The sequence below is a fragment of the Macaca mulatta genome, chromosome 3 (assembly GCF_049350105.2).
Source record: "Macaca mulatta isolate MMU2019108-1 chromosome 3, T2T-MMU8v2.0, whole genome shotgun sequence".
NCBI classification, from domain to species: Eukaryota; Metazoa; Chordata; class Mammalia; order Primates; family Cercopithecidae; genus Macaca; species Macaca mulatta.
In genome coordinates this window covers 183,313,652-183,337,006 of record NC_133408.1, presented here as the reverse complement: position 1 = coordinate 183,337,006, position 23,355 = coordinate 183,313,652, and the positions used below count along the sequence as shown (strand labels likewise).

Below are 23,355 nucleotides of genomic sequence, written 5' to 3'. Positions count from 1 at the left end.
AAAAAGTTTAAAAGTCCATAGGCTTATGGAATTGCTATTTGAAAGAAAATTGTACAAAGTTGCCATACAGGATACATGGAGGAGAAGTTTTGTGTTGGGTATAGGTGAATGCATTTTCTTTCCAGGCTACACCCTTGTTTTCAGAATCTCACGTCTTCCAGTCTGGCCTCCCCAACATACTGGGCAGTAAAACCCTTACGCTCTTTAAAGGTGTTTTCAGTCATCATTTTCCCTCTGCGTATCAGGCAGCCATGGAACCCATGGCCACCTACTTTCTGAAATTTCAGCTAAGCTACAGCTTCCTCTGAAGACACTTTCTCTGTAGTGCACTCCACTGGTGGTCATGTCTCCTCTCCTCTTTATTGTGCCTTGCCTCCTTATTCTTTTTTTTTTTTTTTTTTGAGACGGAGTCTCGCTCTGTCACCCAGGCTGGAGTGCAGTGGCACGATCTCTGCTCACTGCAAGCTCCACTTCCCGGGTCATGCCATTCTCCTGCCTCAGCCTCCCGAGTAGCTGGGACTACAGGCGCCGCCACCCCGCCCGGCTAGTTTTTTGTATTTTTAGTAGAGACAGGATTTCACCGTGTTAGCCAGGATGGTCTCAATCTCCTGACCTCGTGATCCACCCGCCTTAGCCTCCCAAAGTGCTGGGATTACAGGCCTGAGCCACCGCGCCTGGCCAGCCTCCTTATTCTTTGAGCATCCTTAGTCCTTTCCCATCCTCTGCACTCAGGCTTTCCCTGTAGTATTCGACAGGTCTCTTTCTCCCCCTTCTGGCTTTTCAAACATGATACATTTTTTTCCCCAAACTCCTACCTAATTATGACTTAAGATGGAATAAGGTTTGGGGTCTCAGTTTCATTCCCCCAGCCTAATGGGAGGAATCTTACAGCCCAAAAAAAAGTGAGGAGGAAAAATCCTTCATGCCAGAATAAGTCACAGAAGCAAGGCTGTTAGCATATGCTCAAACTGACAGCTTTGGTTTCACATTCTGACCTCAGTTTCCTCAGAAAGGCAGTAACTAGAGGGTTAAGAAGATAAAATAACGCATGCAAAAAACATGCTATAGGCCGGGCGCGGTGGATCACGCCTGTAATCCCAGCACTTTGGGAGGCTGAGGCAGGTGGATAACGAGGTCAAGAGATCCAGACCATCCTGGCCAACATGGTGAAATCCCGTCTCTACTAAAAATACAAAAATTAGCTGGGCGTGGTGGCGTGTGCCTGCAATCCCAGCTACTCAGGAGGTTGAGGTAGGAGAATCACTTGAACCCAGGAGGCGGAGATTGCAGTGAGCTGAGATCACGCCACTGCACTCCAGCCTCGCGACAGAGACTCCGTCTCAAACAAAACAAAACAAAAATGTGCTATAGTGTTTGACTAATAGTAAGAACTGTTCACTCATATTAAACTGAAGCTCATTCTGTGAGTTAACATTTATCAAACATTTTTATGCATTAACATCATGTGATTTACATGCATCGTCCCATTTAATCCTCATGGGGACATTGGAAGGTAGATGCAATTTTCCTAATTTTTAAATAAGGGAAATAGGGGCTGTGTTAGTTACCTTGATCAAGGTCTCCAGTATCTTCAAAGGCAGACCCAGCACTCAAAATCAGATCTACTGAATTCTAGAGTCCATACCATTAAAGCTACATTTGTGGACAGGCGCAGTGGTTCACGCCTGTAATCCCAGCAGTTTGGGAAGCTGAGGTGGGTGAATCACCTGAGCTCAGGAGTTCGAGACCAGCACGGGCAACATGGTGAAGCCCCGTCTCTACTAAAAATACAAAAATTAGCTGGGTGTGGTGGCGAGTGCCTGTAATCCCAGCTACTTGGGAGGCTGAGGCAGGAGAATGGTTTGAACCCAGGAGGCAGAGGTTGCAGTGAGCTGAGATCACGCCATTGTACTACAGCCTGGGTGACAAGAGCAAAACTGTTTCAAAAACAAAAGGGAAAATGACTCCTTCCCAGAAGCATGGGGAACATGAAATGGAAAGCTCCTCTCAGAACAGTTGTAGCTATTATTAATGTCTTCCTCCTTCTCAGATTAGACACCTTTCCTCCTGCCCTTTTTTTTTTTTTTTTTTTTTTTTTTTTTTTTTTTTTTTTTTTGATGGGGTTTCACTATGTTGCTCAGGCTGGTTTTCAACTCCTGGGCTCAAGCAATCCTCTCTCCTTAGCCACTTGAGTAGCTGGGACTATAGGTGTGTATTACTGTGCCTGGCCCAATCTTTATTTTTTAGAGACGGGGTTTTGCCATGTTGCCCAGGCTGGTCTTGGACTCTTGAGCCCAGGTGATCCACCTGCCTCAGCTTCCCAAAGTGCTGGGATTACAGGCACGAGCCACTGTGCCCAGCCAGCCTGGCACCATTCATAATATCACAGCTTTGATTGGGTGTGGTGGCTCATGTCTGTGATCCCAGTACTCTGGGAGGCCGAGGCAGGAGGATCACTTGAACCCAGGTGTTTGAGACCAGCATGGACAACATAGTGAGACCTCATCTCTTATTTTATAGAACAAAATTTTAAAAATTAAAAAAAAATAAAATCAGCTTTGGTCTGATATTACAGTTTTTCTTTCTTCCTGTTTTCCTTTCCCCATTAGAGGAAACAGGATGGAGGAGGGCAGCAGAGGGCAGCCCCCAGCTCTGGGAGGGGGATAATTTTAGAAGAGAATCCTCTGGCAGAGGTAAGCAGAAGGGAGCAGAGCTGTGAAATTCAACCTCACACCCTTATTCAAGGGCAAGGGGGTTGGGGGGCGGGGAGGACACGGAATCCAGTTCAGAGATACTGCTCTGTAATTCTCAAACATTATCACACCTCTGAAAAGCCTTCCTATCCTGAAAATGGGTATTTATGTTACTCCCACTATTTCCATAATTTCTTCGCCTGTCCTAGATTTTGTATCCCTCCCTTGAGGCTATCCCACGGTTGTTTTTCTTGCAGTGCAATCGACCAGTTTCAGTCCATTTTTCACACCCTTTTGTCTCCAGTGTTCTGTACCAAATTCTGCTCTATTTGCCGAGGTGCTTCAGTTCACCTCGGTCCCCTTCTGCTCTTCCTAGACAGCCATTCCCTTCTATCACTCAACAATGTTTCCAGCTCCCACAGCTGTTTCCTACCAAACAAAAAAGTTTTCTTTCTGGCTGGGTGTGGTGGTTCATACCTATAATCCTAGCACTTTGGGAGGCCAGAGCGAGCTGATCACTTGAGGACAGGAGTTAAAGACCAGCCTGGCCGACATGGTGAAACCCTGTGTTTAAAAAAATTAAAAAAAAAGTTTTGTTTCCTACTAAAACTTCTGTAGAAAGTACCTACAGAACATTCCATCTCTTGCAAACTTCCATGGCCCACCTGCACCTGCACTTACCTCTCAGGCATATCCTTTAGATACAACGCACCCCCAAAATATCCCAACTTACACAAATCCATTGCTTTGATCTCTTCTATGCTGCATTAGAATTCTCTTACAATCTATGCCCACTCTAGAAGACCTTAAATGCAACCAGGTAAGAAATGGAATTTTACTACCTTCACTCTCCCATCCTTCTATTCCAGCCCAATCTGTTATGGCAGCCTACATCTCATAGTCTAAGTAACCAAGAACCAGCACTGGTTGCTAATGACTTCCATTTCATCTATGAGAAATCCCAGGACTAGGCCAACTGAGATGGACCCACACTTGCATATATTTACAGGACCATGGCAGCAAAATAAGAAGGGGTTTTCAGGTCTGGGTATGCCTTGTGAGGTGGTGAGGAAGGCTGCACTGTAAGGGGCTAAGGAAACAAAATCTGTGGACTTCAGAGGACTGAGTATCTACAGAAACAGATATTGAGCACACAACAGTAATAAATATGAGCATTTATTTGGCACCTGATGGCAATACAAAATCCTGGCAGTGGGAGTGGAAAGGTTATCTCACTCAAATACTTCCATCCTATGTCGACCCAAAGGCAGGACTTGGCAGCAAGGCTTCCAACCACCCAGCTCACAGAACAAATATTTATTGAGCACCTTGACTACTACAGGCCTAGCATTTTGCTAGGGACCATGGGAGATGTGAAGGAAGTTATCTCACACATGAAATGTCTTCAAGGAGCTAAAAATGCCAGCAGATAAAAGCAAAACACATGGAAAAACAAAGTACACATAATAATCTGTGTATATTGTCAAAAGGAACATTTTATCAAAAGGTAGGATTGCAGCTAAGGTTGGCTTGCCTTCTTCCCTCTTTTATTCAACAAACATTTACTGAAGACCCACTATGTGCCAAGCACTTGGTACGTGATGATGAATAAAACAAACAAGGTTTCTGCCCTCATTTACAGCCTGGTAGGGGAGACAGAAATGAACAACTAGAAGTAGCATACATATAAACTGCAATAAGTGCAATGAGGGGAAAAGACAAGATGTGGTGACAGACGCAGGAGTAGACTGCTCAGGGACTGAAGGGCCCGGGCACGGTCAAGACTTGAGGAATAAGGACACCACCTGAGTCAAGAGTGGTGGGGGTGGAGAGATGAGAAGGCCAAGGAAGAGGGCAGGAAAGAGCACAAAATTAGAAGCTGAGGAGACCACTCGGGCTGGAGCTTAGCAAGAAATCACCATTTAATGAGGTTCAAGGGGAAGGCAAGAACCAGTTCTCATAAACGAAGGTGAGAAGTTTAAATTTTAAGTGAGGTGTAATAGAAAGCAGAAGGGTTCTAAGCAGGGGGGTGACAGAATCAGATTTATATTTAAACAACCAAAACCTGGCCAGGCGTGGTGGCTCACACCTGTAGTCCCAGCTATTTGAGAGGCTGAGGCGGGAGGATGGCTTGAGGCCAGGAGTTTGAAACCAGTCTGAGAAACATAGTGAGAACTTGCCTTAAAAACCAAAAAACACCAAATAACAACAACAACAAAAAAAACAAAAAAAATTAAAAACCAAAACTACTGTTATGTGGAGAATAGACTGGAAGAAGAAAGATTTTTTTTTTTTTTTTTTTTTAAAGGTCTTAAAGAACAGGGAAGTTTCAGATAAGCAGGGATAAAGGTTTCTAGATTGAAAAATGACATGTATAGCACTGAAATAAAGGCCACATAATATCAAAGTAGAGTTTAATACCGAAGCAGAGAGCAGGAAGAGAGAGAGAGACAGAGAGAGAGAGAGAGAGAGAGAGAGTGAGAGAGTTAGTTATAGAGTCCAGGGAAACACACCTGGCCTTCTCTGATGCTCCCCACGAGGCTCATTTTAGTAACAAAGCTCAGAGAAACAACCAACGAAAGATCTTTGAGACTTCCATGGGCAAAGATCAATAAGGTACAGATGCAAAGCAATGTCGGCTGACAGGCTGTGGAGCCTTGAGCCCAAACAAGGCAAGAGTGTCCTTCCACTGGGGGGCCCTGCAGTACTGAAGGGAACGCACAGGCCGCTTCTGCACACTGCAGCAAGGTCTCTAGTCACATTGCAGCAAGGTGTGTCTCTAGTCATGTTTGCCTCTTCCGAGCCAAAAGATAATGTCTACATTAAATGTGGACACCTTCCAAACTCTCACTCTAGGACAAAAAGGGTGGGGGATATGAATGAAATAAAAGATAGGAGATGATCTCTCAGACATCTTAACTAATGTAATAAAAGCAATTACTAAAGTGCCATCTACAAAAGCTGGAACTGAACACAAATATGGGGAAGTTATATGCCCTCTCCCCATAATGACACTGTGTTTACAACTTCACTTGTCAGGCTCTTCAACTGCAGCTGAAACATTCCTGGCAATAGGTCCGATCAAGGCTGGCTCTACAGGCAGAGGGCTTCACAGAAGAGGAGCTGGCCTGGAGTCCCACACTCAAAGGCAGAGATGATGGGCACCGGAAACAAGTCTGGGAGATTCCCACATCCCTGAGGGGGCAGAACAGAAACTGTGCATCCTGAAGATCAAAGGCTCTATCACACCTCCTGTGGTCCAGTGGCTTCCACCTGGCGTGGATGATGGGGAGGTGGCATCATGTGGGAGGGTGTCCTGGGAACAGGTAGAGGTGGCGGCACAGAGTGCTGCAGTATTCAGACATCTCCTTGCACCGGTGGAACTCTGTGCCAGGGGCATAGCCTTCCCGATCCTTGATAAGTGCATTCACCTGGAGGGGCAGAACCAACAGGCCCAAGTCTGAGAATCTCGGGCTTCATGAGAGCAGCACGACGGGAACGGGAGACGGACTATGAAAGAGCATTCAAGGGAGAAGGAAAGTAGAGCACTGTGGAGACGCACAGGGGTCACGGAGCCCGCCGGCTCACCTTAACCAGCATGTCGGCCACATGCATATCACAAGCCCGCTCAGAGAACACTTGAGCGAGGGCCTCGATGTACCAGGAACCTCGTTTGGTGTTCCGCATGGCGGCAGTCCCTGCAACCAAAAGGGCATTAATCACGGTGTGAATGCCATCACACAGCTGGACTTCCCAAACTAGACTCGGCCATGGCATCTGCACCCTCCCGAGTCAGAGAACCCAGCATGAAGAATCCAAGTCTAGGAGGGTACACTCTTTTGAATTATTGGCATACTTTGGAGATACTGTAGGTCTGTTTCCAGACCAGCTCAAGAAAGTGAATATGGCAATAAAACAAGTCATACAAGTTTTCAGGTCTCCCAGTGTGTATGGAAGTTACGGTCACTATCCTACAGTCTATTAAGTGTGCAACAATATTATGTCTAAAAAATGCATATGCTGTAATTAAAACATACTTTATTGCTGAAAAATGCTAACAGAGGCATGCCAATAGAAAAATGGTGCTGATTTTAGACGCTTGAAGGAGGACTGCCACAAACCTTCAATTTGTAAAAAGCAGCTGAGCATCCCAAATCCAAAAATCTGAAATGCTTCAAAATCTGAAACTTTCCAAGTGCCAACATGATGCTCAAAGAAGGTGCTCACTGGAGCATTTTAAATTTAGAATATTTGGATATGGGACACTCAACTAGTAAGTATAATGCAAATATTCCAAAATCCAAAAAAACAAAAAAATCCAAAATCTGGGACCAAAAAAATTCTGGTCCCAACATTTCAGATAAGGCATACTCAACCTGTATCTGCAAAGCATAATAAAGCAAAGTGCAATAAAATGAGGTATGACTCGACTCTTTTGGAACTCAAAGTACCTTTGAGGCAGGCATAGCCGCATATCATGTCTGAGCGCGTGGGCAGTCTCATCTTTGGCAGCTTTTCTTTACCGGCATCACTCTCCTCGCACCCAGGGGATCCTGCGTGGTTCTTCCCATCTTGTTGGTCAACCCCGCGATCAGTCTCATCTGTAACAAAGGCAGACAGAGTGGACAAAGATGTTACTTCTTCTGTCTCTCTTGGGCCTGTCACAGGCAAGCCCACATTCCCTATAACCTTGAAGGGGAAGAGCCATTTCCAGCTGTTGCCTCCAACCTATGGCTGATAAACTAAAAATAAATAAACAAATAAATAAATAAATAATAAAAATTACTCTCCCAGCATGCATCTGTTACTCAGGGGATGCCTCATACACACCAGGCACCACGCTCAAGCACATGCATATCTGTGTGGTTGGAGCAGTTTCCGTTCTGTGTAAGACAGGGAAAATGCCAAATCAAATACTCCTTGTAAATGGAACTGAAAATCATCTAAGTCCACAACACACTTGTTTGATTAACAGTATGCCTGGGAGTCACAGTGCTTTTTATTACAATACATAATAAAATACTGATATATTTAATTACATAAACAAGAAAAAACAAGGTAATAAATAACAAATACGGTTACCATAAGTATGCTACATAAAAATCACAACCTCAAACTACCTACCAAAAAAATAATAAAACTAAGTATGATCAGTTGTTTCCAAGGTGGTTTTGATATCTTTGAAGCACTATTTGTTAATTTCATAAGATAAATTACAGCAAGCATCCAAGATTTAAGAAAAAAAATTTTTAATTTATTTCTTAAAATAACTTTTTAAATCTTTTTTTTTTTTTTTTAATAGAGATGGGGTCTTGCGACGTTGACCAGACTTGCCTTGAACTCCTGGCCTCAAGTGATCCTTCTGCCTTGGCCTCCCAAAGTGTTGGGATTACAGGCATGAGCCACCACACCTGGCCTTATGAAAATTTTAAGAGGGAAAAACTTAAAATGGGGAGAATTTGACTACGTTCTCCCAGAAAATTTAAAAAGATCATCCATATTCAACTTCAGCAGTACTTTCTCAACATACCCTGAGCAGATCCTTGCTCTTGATACAGGCCTTATGTATCCCAAGACAGACTCTTATTTTTGATGATGTTGTTTTATTTTGGGTGTGGGCAGGGGTGCTGTCAGTAGGAAAGACAGATAGAGAGGACTCTCAGGTCAACACATAAAAAGTAAGAGTATGCTCTATTACAGTACTTCCTGATCCACGCAACATGAAGGAGCTTAAGAAAGATGGGAAGCTTTAAGAATTGGGGTGGAAAAGGACCAAAGCACAGACTTAATAAAAATTGTCAAGCAACTGCCATGTGTTGGGCACTGTCTTACTTTAAGGCCTAGGGATAAAGTGAAGAGAAAATTCCTGCCATCATAGAGCTTACACTCTAATTTAGAAGCTGACTGGGGCAGGGGGGTGGAGCTTTTTATAGACATTAATTATATTAACCAAATACAGCAGGAAGACAGGTGAACTCAAATTTTCAAAGGAACAATTGGCTACTGGTCATTCCTTGAAGGATTTAATTTCAGAAAAGTTAGAGAGACAGAGTCAAAAATTCAGATTACTCCAAGAAAGAGCAATTACTCCTTATCCAGATCCAATAGGGTATTAAATCCCTGGATATAGGAGGAGAAAATGACCATTTAACTGTCATTTTGTTAGTAAAGATGCCTAAAGGAAACAGGCTAAGCTAAAGAGAAAGGAGAATTCCTCTCTCACCTTTATATCACAGATCCACCAATCAATAAATGCCATTGGTTCTTTTGTCACTATATTCTCATATTTGTTTTTTACGTAATACCTACAGTTTTTCAGGCAGATTAATTTTCATCCATTCATTCGACATTTATAAGTGCTACCATGCGTCAGGCAGGGCCCTGGGCCTGGGGATAGAGCAGGGAATGAAAAGTGAAGTTTGTGCCCCATAACCTCTTTCCTTAGTGCAGCCCCCTCCACGGCAGCCTTCCTGGAAAAAAAATTCATCACATTATTTCTTACTTAAGCTCCCAACTGTTCCTTACTTTTACCGGCTGACGTCCAAAATCTCAGTTATGACTAAAGGTTTGAAATGAGGTGAACCTACTTTGTTATGACCAGCCACATCTCACATACTCACACAGATGCTGTTTTAAAATCAGATCCGAGCATTGGTTTGGGAGGAGGGGAGGCACAACATGCCCTTTGAATCTCAGTGTGCTTATCATGTTGTATTGTTTCCTTCCCACGACAGACTCTAGATACTACTCCACAACTATGTAAATCAAATTACTCCAGGTACAAATGAAGCCGTATCCTATCCACAAAATCTCTTTAAACTACCCTCACTTAAAATGATCTACTCTTACTGCATACTCCTTTCTAAGTACAGTTTGTACCTTGCTAATTTCACCCTTGCTTACATGAGGCCTGTGAACTAGTCTTAAGCTACTTCATGTATATTTACTTTATTTTCCTGAGTAACTGGTCTGCTCCTTAGAGAGACCACATTTCCTTCTGCTTTTGGGGCAGTAACTGCTGTAGTCTGAGTCATGCTGCAGGATCTCAACAGACTATATTCTGCGGTAATATCAGATCAGGATGACAATAGTATTAGCTATTTACATTTGGCCACACGAGAGATTAAAACAGTAATTATTTGAATGTTTGGACAAAGCGACCTTTGAAGCAAACTATAAGCCCTTTATGGCACTGATCGTGTTTTAAGAGTTACAGCTGGCATATTTTGTGGATGTGCTGTGAGCCAGGTACCGAGCTATGTAAGCCCTTAAATGCATAATCTCATTTAACCATCACAAGCACCTTATGAAGTAGGTACAAGGACTATTTTCATTTTATATTGAGCAAACTGAGATGGAGGGATGCCATTTAACTTAACTTCACATAACTAGTAAATGGCGAAGTCAGAATTTGACTCCAAAGTTAGGGCTCGTAATTACTATTATTTTCCTCCAGGATGAGAAGCATGCCTATGTGTCTTTTAATCCTCGTCCTGCAGTCCTGGCTCTTAAAGGAGTAAAACAAACTGCATGAGAAAAGAGGGGCAGCAGCCGCTCATGGAAAAGGAAGAGTCAAAGGCCAACACGGATTCTGTTCTGCTATCCTGCATGACCCATGAATGGTAAGAAGAAAGGAGGCAAGAGCGAAGTGTAGGTAAAAGTGAAGTATATGGAACAAGTGAAAAGGAGAAAGAGTGAAAGAAAGGAGATAAAATAAGAAGGACGGGGAAAAGACAGATCAGAAATCCATAACTGGAATGAGTAACCAAAAAAAGGGCACCGGCGTTAATAAAGCAGAGAAAAGTAAGAGTTCTCAGAAAGGAAAGCAAAGACACTGATAAAAGAGTCCTGAGAACAGGATATGGTGGTGCACGGAGAGCTGACCAGCCTGAGAGCCATGGGCTGCCCAAGTCCCAGCACACCCCATGCATTGGGAGACACTTACAGAGCAAGAGAGGCGGTGGCAGCAGTGAACAGAAGGAGGTGCCCAAGGGATCCAATAGCACCTGAGAGGAGCAAACAGGAAAGTAAGAGCTGGTGGGAGGCTGCCCAGGAGCCACCACCCAGGTGCTGGTCTGCCAGGGCACTCACCTCCACGGCAGGCCTGGATGAAGAACATTTTCGGTTTGTTCTGTAGGCTTGGGCAGTTGGCGTTGTCAAAGAGTCGAAAAACCTCTTGTAGCTGCCAGAAAAAAACAAGGAAGAAGGGAGGTTAAGCATTGGGTGGGGCCTCCTGAAGTCCTATACATGCAACAGTCGCCATCACGGGACAGACGGCAGGCAGGAGGTGAAGCAGCCTGGTTTCAACAGCTGGCTTCCACTATGGTATCCGCACCTGGAGCAGTTTCCCGTCCACACCATAGATGGCGCCCTCCACACCATGCGAGAGGAGTGCTACGATGCAGGAGTCTGTAACTCGGTGTGCAGGTAACCGCGCAAAATTCTGGAGTTTCTCTTGCATTTCCTAAAAGAAAGGAGTGTTTAGTGTTGTGCACTAGAGTCAGCACCAATATAAGCATCACACTTTGGTTTCTTTTTGAAACCCTAAGCTATTAGAAGATAAAATGCTTTCTGTATATTCCTGTGGTCAACGATAAAAGAAGAGACCTTTGGAGAGACTGAAGAAAGCTATGGACTCACCAGAAAAACGCATGTGAGTTCAGACACAATATTCTGAATACAGATTCAGACGTACTGAGACAGGCAAAGAGCTCCTGGATTAAAACAAGTTACTAAAGAAGCTAATCATGAGTTGGTCAACTCTGATTAATGCCCTGTTCATAACCAGATCCTTCATTAGAGCAAGTGCCCTTGTATATAAACGGCATAAGCGTGACTCAAAGTGTAGCTATGAATATGTAAATATGCATATTCAGCTACAATAAACTGTTCTGTGACAGCATCATGACAGTAGAGAATAGCAATACTTGTAATGTTGTCTTCTGTCTAAGATTCTAAGTATTCGAGAGACAGTGATGATGTCTGTATAAAACGCTTTGTTTCAGCAAGAGTGCGCTATAAAGGAGGATTCTATACAGGGCAGTAATTACATACACAGGCCCTAGGGTCAGATTGATCTAGGTTTGAACCTTGGCTTCATGAGTCGGAACAACTTACTCAGACCCTTGAGACTCCAATTTTCACTTTATAAAAAAAAATTATGAGGACATTTTCTCTTAAGTTTGTGAAGATTAAAATGAGATATTATGACAAAGGACTTGGCCTGGGCAACCTAGCAAGACTCCATTAAAAAAAAAAATTAGCCAGGCATGGTGGTGCATGCTTGTAGTCCCAGCTACCCTAAAGGCTATGGTGGAGGGATCACGTGAGCCTAGGAAGTCGAGGCTGCGGTGAGCCGTGATTGCACCACTGCACTGTAGCTTGGGTGACAGGGAGACACCCTGTCTCAAAAAAAAAAAACCAAAAAAACCCAAAAACCAATCGCTGTGTCTGGGACACATTGCAAAAAATCTGCTGTTATTACAATGTACACGTCTAATAAAGAGTATTTTTCTCAAAGAAATCTATTACCGGTCAATATTGTAGTTCAACTTAAGAACCCTCTGTTCCTGTTTGTTTGTTTATTTATTTATTTATTTATTTATTTTTCTGAGACGGAGTCTCGCTCTGTCGCCCAGGCTGGAGTGCAGTGGCCGGATCTCAGCTCACTGCAAGCTCCGCCTCCCTGGTTCACGCCATTCTCCTGCCTCAGCCTCCCGAGTAGCTGGGACTACAGGCGCCCGCCACCTCGCCCGGCTAGTTTTTTGTGTTTTTTTAGTAGAGACGGGGTTTCACCGTGTTAGCCAGGATGTTCTCGATCTCCCGACCTCGTGATCCGCCCGTCTCGGCCTCCCAAAGTGCTGGGATTACAGGCTTGAGCCACCACGCCCGGCCGTATTTATTTTTTTAAAAGACAGGATATCGCTATGTTGCCCGGGCTTGAGCATACTGGCTATTCACAGGTGCAAGATCACTACTGATCAGTACAGCAGTTTTCACCTGCTCCATTTCTGACCTGGGCTGGTACACCCCTCCTTGGGCAAGCCGGTGGTCCCCCACTCCCAGGAGGTCACCATATTGATGATGAACTTAGTTTGGACACCTGATCAGCATAGCACACTACAGCCTAGAACTCCTGGGCTCAAGGAATCTTCCTGCCTAAGCCTCTAGAGTAGCTGGGACCATAGGAATGTGCCACCATGCCTGGAGAATCTTGTTTATCTTGCACTAAGTTGTGATACATGAAGACCATTACCTTAAGCATCTGGTCCATCCGTCAGAAAGTTATATTGTGTACCTAAAGAGCATAATAATTGGGCACACATTTTTAAACCTATGCCTAAACCTATGCCTCCCTCTATAATTCACGATGTCTAGGTCTTCTATCTGAGATGGGGCAGAGAGAAAACAAGTTCATTTTATTATAAACTTGAATAAAATTGTAATGAAAATAAATTATCTGGGTGGAAGAATTAAAACACATATATTTAATCACACACACTGCCAAAATAAAAAGCACACTTCTATAACACACTGCAGTAGCTCTCAAAGTGTGGCCCCTAAAGCAGCAAGAGCAGCATCACCCAGGAACTTGTAAAAAACGTGAAATTGGGCTGGGCGCGGTGGCTCACGCCTGTAATCCCAACACTTTGAGGAGGCCGAGGCAGGCGGATCACAAGGTCAGGAGTTCGAGACCAGCCTGGCCAATATGGTGAAACCGTCTCTACTAAAAATACAAAAATTAGCCGGGGGTGGTGGCGGACGCCTGTAGTCCCAGCTACTCAGGAGGCTGAGGCAGGAGAATCGCTTGAACCCGGGAGGCGGAGGTTGTAGTGAGCCGCCGAGATCGGGCCATTGAACTCCAGCTTGGGAGACAGAGCGAGACTCCGTCTCAAAAAAAAAAAAAAAAAAAAAAGTGAAATCTTAGGCCCCAGCAAAATGTGTTTTAACAAGTCTTCCGGGAGGCTCTGATATGTTAAAGTTTGAGAGCTACTAATTTATCTGTTCGGAATACTTCTGTTTGTAGATAATCGAGATGCAATTATATAAAATATTTGAAAGTCTGCAATATAACTAGAAATAGATTGGTGTTGAAAAGTACGTGTATTTTCTAAGTAGAAGCCAACAATAATAATAGAAATCTTAAGGTAATGACAGATAATCAAAAAAATTCTTCCAAGAAAATATAATTTCAAGAGAATACATAACTGTGAATGTTCCTCTGGAGCTGACGCTAATAGAATTTTAACATTGAATAGTTAAAGAAGTTAATTTTGCTCAAAGAAGAAAACAAAAATTATACACCTGGGCACTGAATCACGACCATTTTGCATTTAGTGAGATTAGGTCAGTAAATAGAAAACAACGTCCAAAAACAGAATACACGCACTTTGTAACCAAACTTAGTAAGACTCAACCATTCAATAAATGGGGATTAAACATTTGGAGGAATTTTTCCACAAGTAGAATAGCTTAAAATAGGATCTGCAGATTTGTTTTTGATAAAATTACAGTACTTCTATAAATAGCAGGGTTCTTAACTCCTAAGTGTATTTTTAGCTAGGGGTTGGGGGACATGTGAAGAGAGTAACTTGTGAACCCTCTGAAATTATATGCTAAATTCTACGGGCAGCTGCATTTTCCAGGGATGACCTATAGCTTGTCCCTACATTTTCAAAGCGGTCTGTGACCCAAATGCAAGCTAAAAAAAAAAAAAAAACAATACATGTGGTAAAAGAAAATTTCCACTTTGAAGAGCACCTCGTTTCCTAACATAGGGTCAATCATAATTCTAGAACTAGTAACTTCATGAAGTAGATGCAATCAAAAGTTGGTAACAGAGAAAAGTGAAAAAATTAGGGCAGGGAGAATGCCCATGCTCATTGCAGCACTGTCGGGGAAGAGGAGTCTCTAAGACTAATTCTACTATTTCCTGTTTTTAAATGGAATTCCTCTCTCAAGTAAAAAAGATTTGATAAGGAAAAGAAAAGAGGATCTTATTTTTTTTGGTTCTGTTTCTTTGCTTGCCAAACAGCTATATGATAAATGAGTTGAGTCTCTAGCGAGATCCCACCAGGAAGAGAGTATTCTGTGCAGATGCCCAGTGCACCAAATTATGACACCCATTGCAACTACCTGGTTTATAACACACACATTTCTTGTCCACATACTGTTCTCCCTGCCTAGGGTGGCTTCACCACTCCTCTCTGCTTTAGTAACTTCTATCCTTCAAGGCCAGCTTAAGTCCTGCCTCCTCCATTTATCCTTCTGATCATATCTACCTAGGCATTTCTTCTTAGCTATGACAGAAGATACTTTCTCTAATCTTGTTTAGTCCTTAGGAATATAAGAGGACACATTTCCTTTTCTGCTGATGTCAAAACTCCCTCATCTGATCTTTAAACAAATCTGTGGCAGCTCACATAGTCCCCCATCATAAGGTGCTCGAAGTTCAACTCTACTCAATTCCAGTTATAGAGCAATTTGACCAAAGAATTAGAATCCAATAGGTCACTGAATATGCATCAGGCTTAGCATAAACGGAAATGGTATTTAGAAAGTGGGCTCATCAACTCACCAAATCTACTGACGGTCTCTGAAAAAACAGCAGTATATAGCTGACTTAGTGGCTCAGTATTACACCTTTAACTATTAGACATCTAGGATCCTTTATCAGCTGCATACAAATTGAAAAACCAAGACATAATAGATTTCTAGTAAAATAAATGGCTAGACCAAAACCTCTAAGAAAACACACATAGCGCACATTTTGTTAAGTGCCCTTCTGTAGGAATTACGGATGGTATCTGCCCTTTGTCTCTTTATGCCCAGCAGACTTCTCAGGAAAGCATATAAACTACCTGAATACTTGAGGACTGAAGCAGCTGTTCCTGCCGTGGCTTTAAAGCAAGGGTGGATTTAACTACATTGCATGTGCTACAATGGGGAAACTGGTAAAAACAGCATGTAAAGGACAACACCCAAGTACCTGTGGATGAAACCAGCCTTGCCAAAAACATAGTAAATACATAATTATTCTCACAGGAGGGCAGCTGAGAAAGAGAAATGAAGACTACAGACAATGCTGAATGGAAAACAAAGATCCTCTATCCCAACAGATCAAAGTGAATCTCCTAGAAATTTTAATTTCACCACTGACAACCTCAAAGCAAGTTTAAGAAAGTTCTATTATTCTGGAATAAAAATAAAGAGTGAATATGAATCTACAAATAGGCCATTATTGATTGCAAAATAGAAACCCTAAAGGTCACAAAGTCAGTTGTGCAGTACAGTAACTGAGGTTAATGAGGAACAGCCCATAATGAAAATGCTCACAATTTCTAGCAATCTGGTCCAAAAACAATCCACCCTATGATATGACTTGTGGTTACATAACTATGAAGAATACTTCCCAGCCAGGCGCAGTGGCTCACACCTATAATCCCAGCACTTTGGGAGGCAGATGGGGGCGGATCACCTGAGGTCAGAAGTTCCAGACCAGCCTGGCCAACATGGCAAAACCCTGTCTCTACTAAAAATACAACAATTAGCCGGGCATGGTGGTGCGCGCCTGCAGTTCCAGCTACACAGGAAGCTGAGGCAGGAGAATCGCTTGAACCTGGGAGGTAGAGGTTGCAGTGAGCCGAGATCATGCCATTGCACTCCAGCCTGGGTGACAGAGCTAGACTCTGTCTTAAAAAAAAAAAAAAGTGAGAACCCAACTGTGGACTATTATTACTTTATGAAACCACAACCTGAGATGTCAACACTAAAATGGCTGGCTGGCCCTAATTCTTTCTACTAGATTGCAAGGTGAGAGGCAGAACAGAGTGAATAAAAATGTAAGTAGAGTAGACCAACTTTTAAGACATATCCCAGCAGGCACAAGAGCAAAAGATGTCCCTGGTCCCAAAGTGTTGTGCAGTCCTCTAATTTACATATCAGTTTTTCCTGCCTCGGGTACCTGTGCAGTCTGGTCACGCAGAACATGGACGTCATAGCCCAAAAGCTTGAAGAGGGTGACTAGAGTACTGTGGTCCACATCCCCTCCAGAGCGAAATTCCAGTTCTTTCTCTCCAGTGAAGTGCACATTGCTCAACACCAGTGCTAGGCCACGAGGCCGAGACTGCAACCTATAAGCCTGGGGAGGAGAGGCCAGTTAGAGGATGAGCATCTCGATGACACAAGATTCCCTGGCTAGATTAGACATTTCAAGAAAACAAAAACATCGTAGTTTTCTTCTTAACCCCCAGCAGGTAAAAATAGACAAATGCTCACATAAGGCATTTAGCCAGTAACAACTTTCTGACTAATAAGGCAGAAAGGAAATGTACATGCAAACTAAGTTCAGGTTCCCTGGAAGGGTGTCTAATTTCCCAACTCTCTTCCTCTTGTCATTATGCAAAAACTCACCAGCTGGAAGTGTGTCTGATAAAACTCAGGAGTGCAAGGCTTCACCTGAAGGCAGACAGGACCATCTTTATTGTCTAGGGAGTGTTCCACAGTATCTGTGGTATAGACAGAAAACCAAAAAACTAGTATTTAACTTAACCATCAATCTTAATATGTCATTGTAACTTCAGACATCTCTTGGAACCAGGTTTTGATAAATATTGGTCTCACTCACTCCCCAAACCTGTAGGCTTCATGAGGGCAGAGACTCTTAGTTTTAGCTCACTAAAGGATTCTCTGCACATAGCTTGCATGTAGCAGATGCTCAACTGGCTGAATGACTAAATGGGCTAGCTGGTAAAGTCTTGCTCCAATCACTAGGCTGCTCCATCAGCAGGCTGGTGGCCCCAAATATAGTCTTTTCTCTTTCAGCTTTATAAAGCCCAATTGAGCATGAACTTCCTGCCTATATACATGCTACTCAAAGGGCCAGTTATCATAAAAACTGTTATCTGGGGTGGAAAGGAAATGGGACCACCTATTTATAATACCCTGCCTAGGCGGTGACTCATGCCTGTAATCCCAACACTTTGGGAGGCTGAGGCAGGCAGATCACGAGGTCAGGAAACGGTGAAACCCCGTCTCTACTAAAAATACAAAAAATTAGCTGGGCATGGTGGCGTGCACCTGTAATCCCAGCTACTCAGGAGGCTGAGGCAGGAGAATCGCTTGAACCCAGGAGGCAGAGTTTGCAGTGAGCCGAGATCGCGTCATTGAACTCCAGCCTGGGCGACAGAGCAAGACTCCATCATAAGAGGGGGGAAAAAAAATAAAAAACAAAAAAACAAAAACAACCTCTTGCCTAAACTGTCCTACTAGCCCTTAACAAATTCACTGACAACTGTTCCCAGTATAAAGTATGTCTCAGCTGGGCGTGGTGGCTTATGCCTATAATCCCAGCACTTTGGGAGGCCAAGGCAGGAGGATCACTTGAGGCCAGGACTTTGACACCAGCCTGGGTAACAAAGTGAGACTCCTTCTCTACAAAAAATTTAAAAAGGAACTAGGTGTGGCGGCATGCACCTGTAATCCCAGGTACTTGGGAGGTTGAGGCAGGAGGAGCCCTTCAACCCAGGAGTTCGAGGCTGCAGTGAGCTATGATGGTGCCACTGCATTCCAGCCTGGGTGACAGAACAAGACCCCATTTCTTTTAAAAAAAAAAAATAAAAAAAAAAGGCTCATGTTAGGGCAAAGCCAGATACCAGACAAGAAAGAAGTCAAACTGGGATGTGGGACACCCCCCTCCTTTTTTTTTTTTGAGACTGACTCTCACTCTGTCGCCAAGGCTGGAGTGTGGTGGCATTGTGTTGGCTCACTGCAACCTCCGTCTCCTGGGTTCAAGCAATTCTCCTGCCTCAGCCTCCTGAGTAGCCGGGATTACAGGCACCCACCACCATGCCCAGCTAGTTTTTATATTTTTAGTAGAGACGGGGTTCCACCATGTTGGCCAGGCTGGTCTTGAACTCCTGACCTCAGGTGATCCACCTGCCTCGGTTTCCCAAAGTGCTGGGATTACAGGCGTGAGCCACCGCGCCTGGCCTGGGACCCCTTTTAGTCCATCAATTCTCACCTGTCGACAGGCGGACCTTCTTGTGAAGTGGACAGGACTCACACACCGGGAAAGGGAGACTCAAGTCGTGGTCACAGCTCAACTGTAAGAAATCAAAACTCATGATGACAGACCTTAGGGAGGTGGTCCGCTCCAAATACAACAAAATCTAGTCTCCCTCACTCTGACTTACAAATTGCTTTCCAGTCAAACTTTCCTTCCCAACACCCCATATGACTAAAGCTTCATACCGGTGGGAGTACATGCTGAAGCCCGGAAAGGGTGGTGAGCAACATATCCTCCAGGTGGCCTTGCTTGGTCTCCCTCAGTGCTTCACAGAAGGCATCAAAAGCTTGGGGACCCCTCTTAGGCAGCAAGTTGAGGAGTTCCACGTTCTGGCTGAAACTGCCCACTTTGGCCTAAGACACAAGAATAAAACATGGAATCATATTTACTTCTCTACCTATAATTCTATTTCTCCACATGAGCTTCCTAGTAGTGTCCTCATTCCTCTCAATAATTCTTTTTACAGGAAAAGATATGTTTAGGTGAAGTCCTTCCTGTTATTCTTGAATTTATATCATTTCTGTCAAATGCTCTATGGTAGAAGGGCATTTCCATTTCTTTAGAAACGTACAACATCCAGCTGGGTGTGGTGGCTCACACCTGTAATCCCAGCACTTTGGGAAGCTGAAGCAGGTGGATCATGAGGTCAGGAGATTGACACCATCCTGGCTAACACAGTGAAACCCCATCTCTACTAAAAATACAAAAAATTAGCCAGGTGTGGTGGCACCCGCCTGTAGTCCCAGCTACTTGGGATGCTGAGGCAGGAGAATCATGTGAACCTGGGAGGCAGAGGCTGCAGTGAGCCAAGATCGCGCCATTGCACTCCAGCCTGGGCGACAGAGCGAGACTCCGTCTCAAAAAAAAAAAAAAGGATAAAGATACGACATCCTTTTAATATTTTGTCATGCTCTGTTCCCACCCCTATGATCAATTTATCTTCTCTCTTTTGCCTCCAGATACCTGGATGAGCTCTCTCATTTCCAAGGTGATGATGTCCTTCTCCAGAAGATGTTCTAACAGTTCACTCAACAACAGCTGTTTGGCTAGCATCACTCGGTTCTTTTTTAGCGTTTCCTGATGGTGAGGATGCATGCCACACACTCCCAATATCCTACAGATAAAAGGTAGAGGGAAAGGCTGTCAAGTACACAATTTGGCACAGAAGAGTGGAGTGGAAGAGGCATGAATAGAAAGAACGAAAAAGAATAAGACTTCTAATAACGAAGATTATGCATATTTATTGAATCTGGTTAAATCAAAGACGTACTAAGCAGTAACGCATTGATCATAAGAAAATAATGTCTAATTCCTTATGGTTTATGTTCAGCTGAGATCATCTGAGATGAATGGTCTGACTAGGGGAGGGAAATGTCTATCTTAAGCAAAATAATACCCCCAAGCATACATATTTATGAGAAGAAATACTTCTCTGATAGACCAATTTTAATTAAGAGAACTATTTCAGAAATCATCTCACATTATTTAAGCTGGTGAAAGTGATGGAAGTTTATAATGATCTTGGATGAGGGCTAAAACAACGCTATGACAAAAACTCAAGCCAATGGCTTTAACAGAAAATAAATGAGGCTGACACTAACTCTCTTTCACTAATGATATAAACATATAATTACATGTTTTTTTAAAACTTTAAGTTCCAGTGACAAAATGGCACTAGAAATTATCAGAATCCCGTTAAGATGTGGATAAGCAGGAAGTATGACAGAAAGTCACAGTGGGTAGGTACTTATCTATTTACTTTAAAACAGACAGAGTCTCACTATGCCACCCAGGCTGGAATGCAGCGGCTCTTCACAGGTATGACCGCATTACAGAGCAGCACAGGAGTTTTGACTTGCCCAGCTTTTGACCTGGGCTGGTTCACCCTTCTTTAGGCAACCTGGTGGACCCTGGCTCCCAGGACATCACCACACTGATGCTGAACTTAGTGTGGACACGTGACTGGCATAGCACTCTACAGCCCAGAACTCCTGGACTCAAGTGATCCTCCTGCTTCAGCCTCCCAAGTAGTTGGGACTACAGGAATGTGCTGTCACCTCCAGCTAATTTTGCCACGGGCTTGCAAAGAGATCAGCTTCTGCTTATAAACTAAAATAATCCTATTGCCAATATATGTCATCTACATGCCTACTTTACATAAATCCAGAGTTCTCTAGCCTGCCAAGTCACATTTTCCAAATATGTGACAACAGGAAGGGCAGCACCTGATAGCAGTGAAGATATAGTAACTTCAGTTTATAACTTCAAAACCTACTCTAAAATGCATCCTGATTTCTAAGGTGTTAAAACAGGAAGGGAGGCCGGGCACGGTGGCTCATGCCTGTAATCCCAGTACTTTGGGAGGCTGAGGTGGATAGATCACCAGAGGTCAGGAGTTTGAGACCAGCCTGGCCAACATGGTGAAACCCTGTCTCTACTAAAGATACAAAAAATTAGCTGAGTGTAGTGGTGCATGCCTGTAGTCCTAGCTACTGGGGAGGCTGAGGCAGGAGAATCGCTTGAACCTGGGAGATGGAGGTTGCAGTGAGCTGAGATTATTCCACTGCACTCCAGCCTGGATGACAGAGCAAAGACTATATCTAAAAAAAAAAAAAAAAGGGGAGGGGAAAAATGTGTATCTTACAATCAGTGAAATACCACACATCTATGGAATGGATGCACTTGGCTTGGAGATGTTATTGGGTGAGAGATTTATAGTTAGAAGAGGGAAGAGCAGGATCCTGGAGGAACTGAGAGACCTAAGATAGCAGGTGGGATCCTAAAGCAGACAAAGTGGGTTGGAAGCAGTCAATGAATCTGAGGTTTGGAAAAGTGAGTCTGAAACTCCATTTTTCCTTATTTTTACTGTCATATTTCCATTACCCCAGACTTTCAGTAAAAACCGGCTATAAGAAAAAAAGCTATACAAATAAAAAAATCCATTTAAGAATGAATCACTTTCGAATACATCAAAGCAGTAATAACGATCACATATAACACTGCAGCTGGGATACCAACTAATGGTGCAGCAGATTTCTTCCATTAGTTTACCAGTAGTATTCGCTCCTTAAATTGTTCTCTTTCTCTTTTTCCATGACAGCACCTGGGAGTCTTCTCTCTGCCTACCCAATTCCTGTTTTCTTTAGAGGGCCTTTGGCCTCCCCTTAATGTTGATGTTCCATTAGGGACGCCCCTTCAAAGATCCTTTCCCTAGACAATCTCACCCATACTTGCAACTTACTGACTTAACAGTTCTTAACTCTCTCGAGTTCCAGACTTGAATTTTCAATCAACTCTTTAGTTTTAATCTGAAGCATCAACCACTCTGCACACCCGCTCCTTCCTCTACTCCATAGTATGAGAGTCTTAAACGTGAACATTACAAAAGTTTCCAATCATTTAGAATTTCAGGACACAACTGGAAGGGGAGGAGGGGTGAAGGGCACCACGGGAGTTCCTACGTCTTAATTCTGTGTCCTTCTGCAGGTTCCCTTTGCGAAGACCTTAATCTTCAGTCTCGAGCGGGAGGCATTACAATGTTCTCCTGGGTGATGCCTGCCATGAAATGGAAAGACCGGGGCAGAGGCATGGACACTTGGAGCCACAGGAACCCCCCTGTTCTGCCAAAAGTACTCAATTTCCAAACCCTGTACTGACTTCTTCGAAAATCTGGTGATTGTATGCAAAGCCATGCAGATCACGATACAGTCGATACAAATCAAATGCACATCAGGCAGAGCACCGAGGTCTGCAGAAGGTCTCGGCGGTTTTTAAGGGGGCAGAGTACAGTCTTTTTATAGTCTCCCTCATAAGGGAGCCAGAGGAAAGGATGAAGAATCTTCAAGAGAAGCCAAGAGTGGGCAGGACTGCAAGGAGCTCCCCTTATTTAGAACCCTCGTGGGTTGAACAAAGGGAGGCTAGGGCAGTCTTCTTCCACGAGGGACAAGGCCAAGAGGTCCGCCCGCGGGCCCCTGCGCAGTCAGGCTCGGAACTGCTTGGCGGGGCCTCCCACCCTTGGCAGGAAGCGCGGACAAGGCTGCTTTCCGGGGCTCCGAGGGGAGGGGGCTGCAGGGCCGCACGCCTGGGGCCCACGTTCCCCTTCCCTGGACCCTCCCTTAGTAGCCCTAAGACTGTTCCTTACTTACCTGCGTCCCCTGTCAGCGGCCATCAGCTCCTTGTGCTTGAAGGTAGACCAAGACCCTGCGCTCGGCGCCGCCATTTCCCGCTTTTCCCGGGCTCTGCACTGTGCACCGCCCACAGCCCAAACAAACTGGGGGCCGTAGCCTCGCCCACATCCCTCCCCCACACGCGGACACACATTGCGCCTGCGCCTGCGCCCTGCCGCGCCCCCACGCCAGGCCACCGCGTCCTCCCGCCCGGTGCGTGCGCAGGCGCAGAGCTCTAGCGGCGGCCGCGCGGGCCAATGGGGTGAAGTGGGGAGCTCGGCGGAAAGACAAAGGGAGGAGAAGGAGCGGGGCGGGGCAAAGGGCGGGGAAAGAGCGAGTGCGGGCGGGTGTGCTCCGTTCGGCCTGGGAATCCGATTGGTTATCGATTCCCGCGGAAATCACCCCGGTACCTCTCCCGCCCCCTGGCCGG

The 23,355-nt window shown here is 44.3% G+C and overlaps 1 protein-coding gene across 4 annotated transcripts; it reads right to left on the bottom strand.

The window, feature by feature from the left end:
* Nucleotides 1-3,855: 3,855 nt before the first annotated feature.
* Nucleotides 3,856-23,209, bottom strand: CASP2 (caspase 2). 4 transcript variants are annotated; one of them, XR_013415677.1, is made up of 12 exons: nucleotides 22,905-23,208; nucleotides 19,723-19,873; nucleotides 18,945-19,112; nucleotides 18,715-18,796; nucleotides 17,106-17,200; nucleotides 16,657-16,833; nucleotides 11,029-11,157; nucleotides 10,785-10,875; nucleotides 10,639-10,699; nucleotides 7,145-7,294; nucleotides 6,282-6,391; nucleotides 3,856-6,124 (listed from the first exon to the last, which is right to left on the bottom strand). XR_013415677.1 is itself a non-coding variant. In XM_015135123.3 (12 exons), the coding sequence occupies exons 3-12, from the start codon at nucleotides 19,852-19,854 to the stop codon at nucleotides 5,993-5,995; spliced, it is 1,266 nt and encodes a 421-aa protein (XP_014990609.2). In that variant the 5' UTR covers nucleotides 19,855-19,873; nucleotides 22,221-22,314; nucleotides 22,905-23,065; the 3' UTR covers nucleotides 3,856-5,992. The 4 variants fall into 4 exon arrangements, 3 of the variants coding, with proteins under 3 accessions (XP_014990609.2, XP_077853732.1, XP_014990608.2); XM_015135123.3 differs by lacking the exon at nucleotides 10,639-10,699 and adding an exon at nucleotides 22,221-22,314 and having other exon boundaries at nucleotides 22,905-23,065; XM_077997606.1 differs by lacking the exon at nucleotides 10,639-10,699 and adding an exon at nucleotides 22,010-22,314 and having other exon boundaries at nucleotides 22,905-22,935.
* Between the last annotated feature and the right edge of the window lie 146 nt (nucleotides 23,210-23,355).

What these genes read in the sequence shown, in the direction of transcription:
- CASP2 (XM_015135122.3), bottom strand. Translation starts at nt 22,978, where the DNA reads ATGGCGGCGCCGAGCGCAGGGTCTTGGTCTACCTTCAAGCACAAGGAG. An exon ending in GCCGCTGACAGGGGACGCAG is followed by an intron (nt 19,874 to 22,904) that starts GTAAGTAAGGAA and finishes TTTTATCTGTAG; the next exon opens with GATATTGGGAGTGTGTGGCA. An exon ending in TGCGTGACCAGACTGCACAG is followed by an intron (nt 11,158 to 16,656) that starts GTACCCGAGGCA and finishes CCTTTCTTTTAG; the next exon opens with GAAATGCAAGAGAAACTCCA.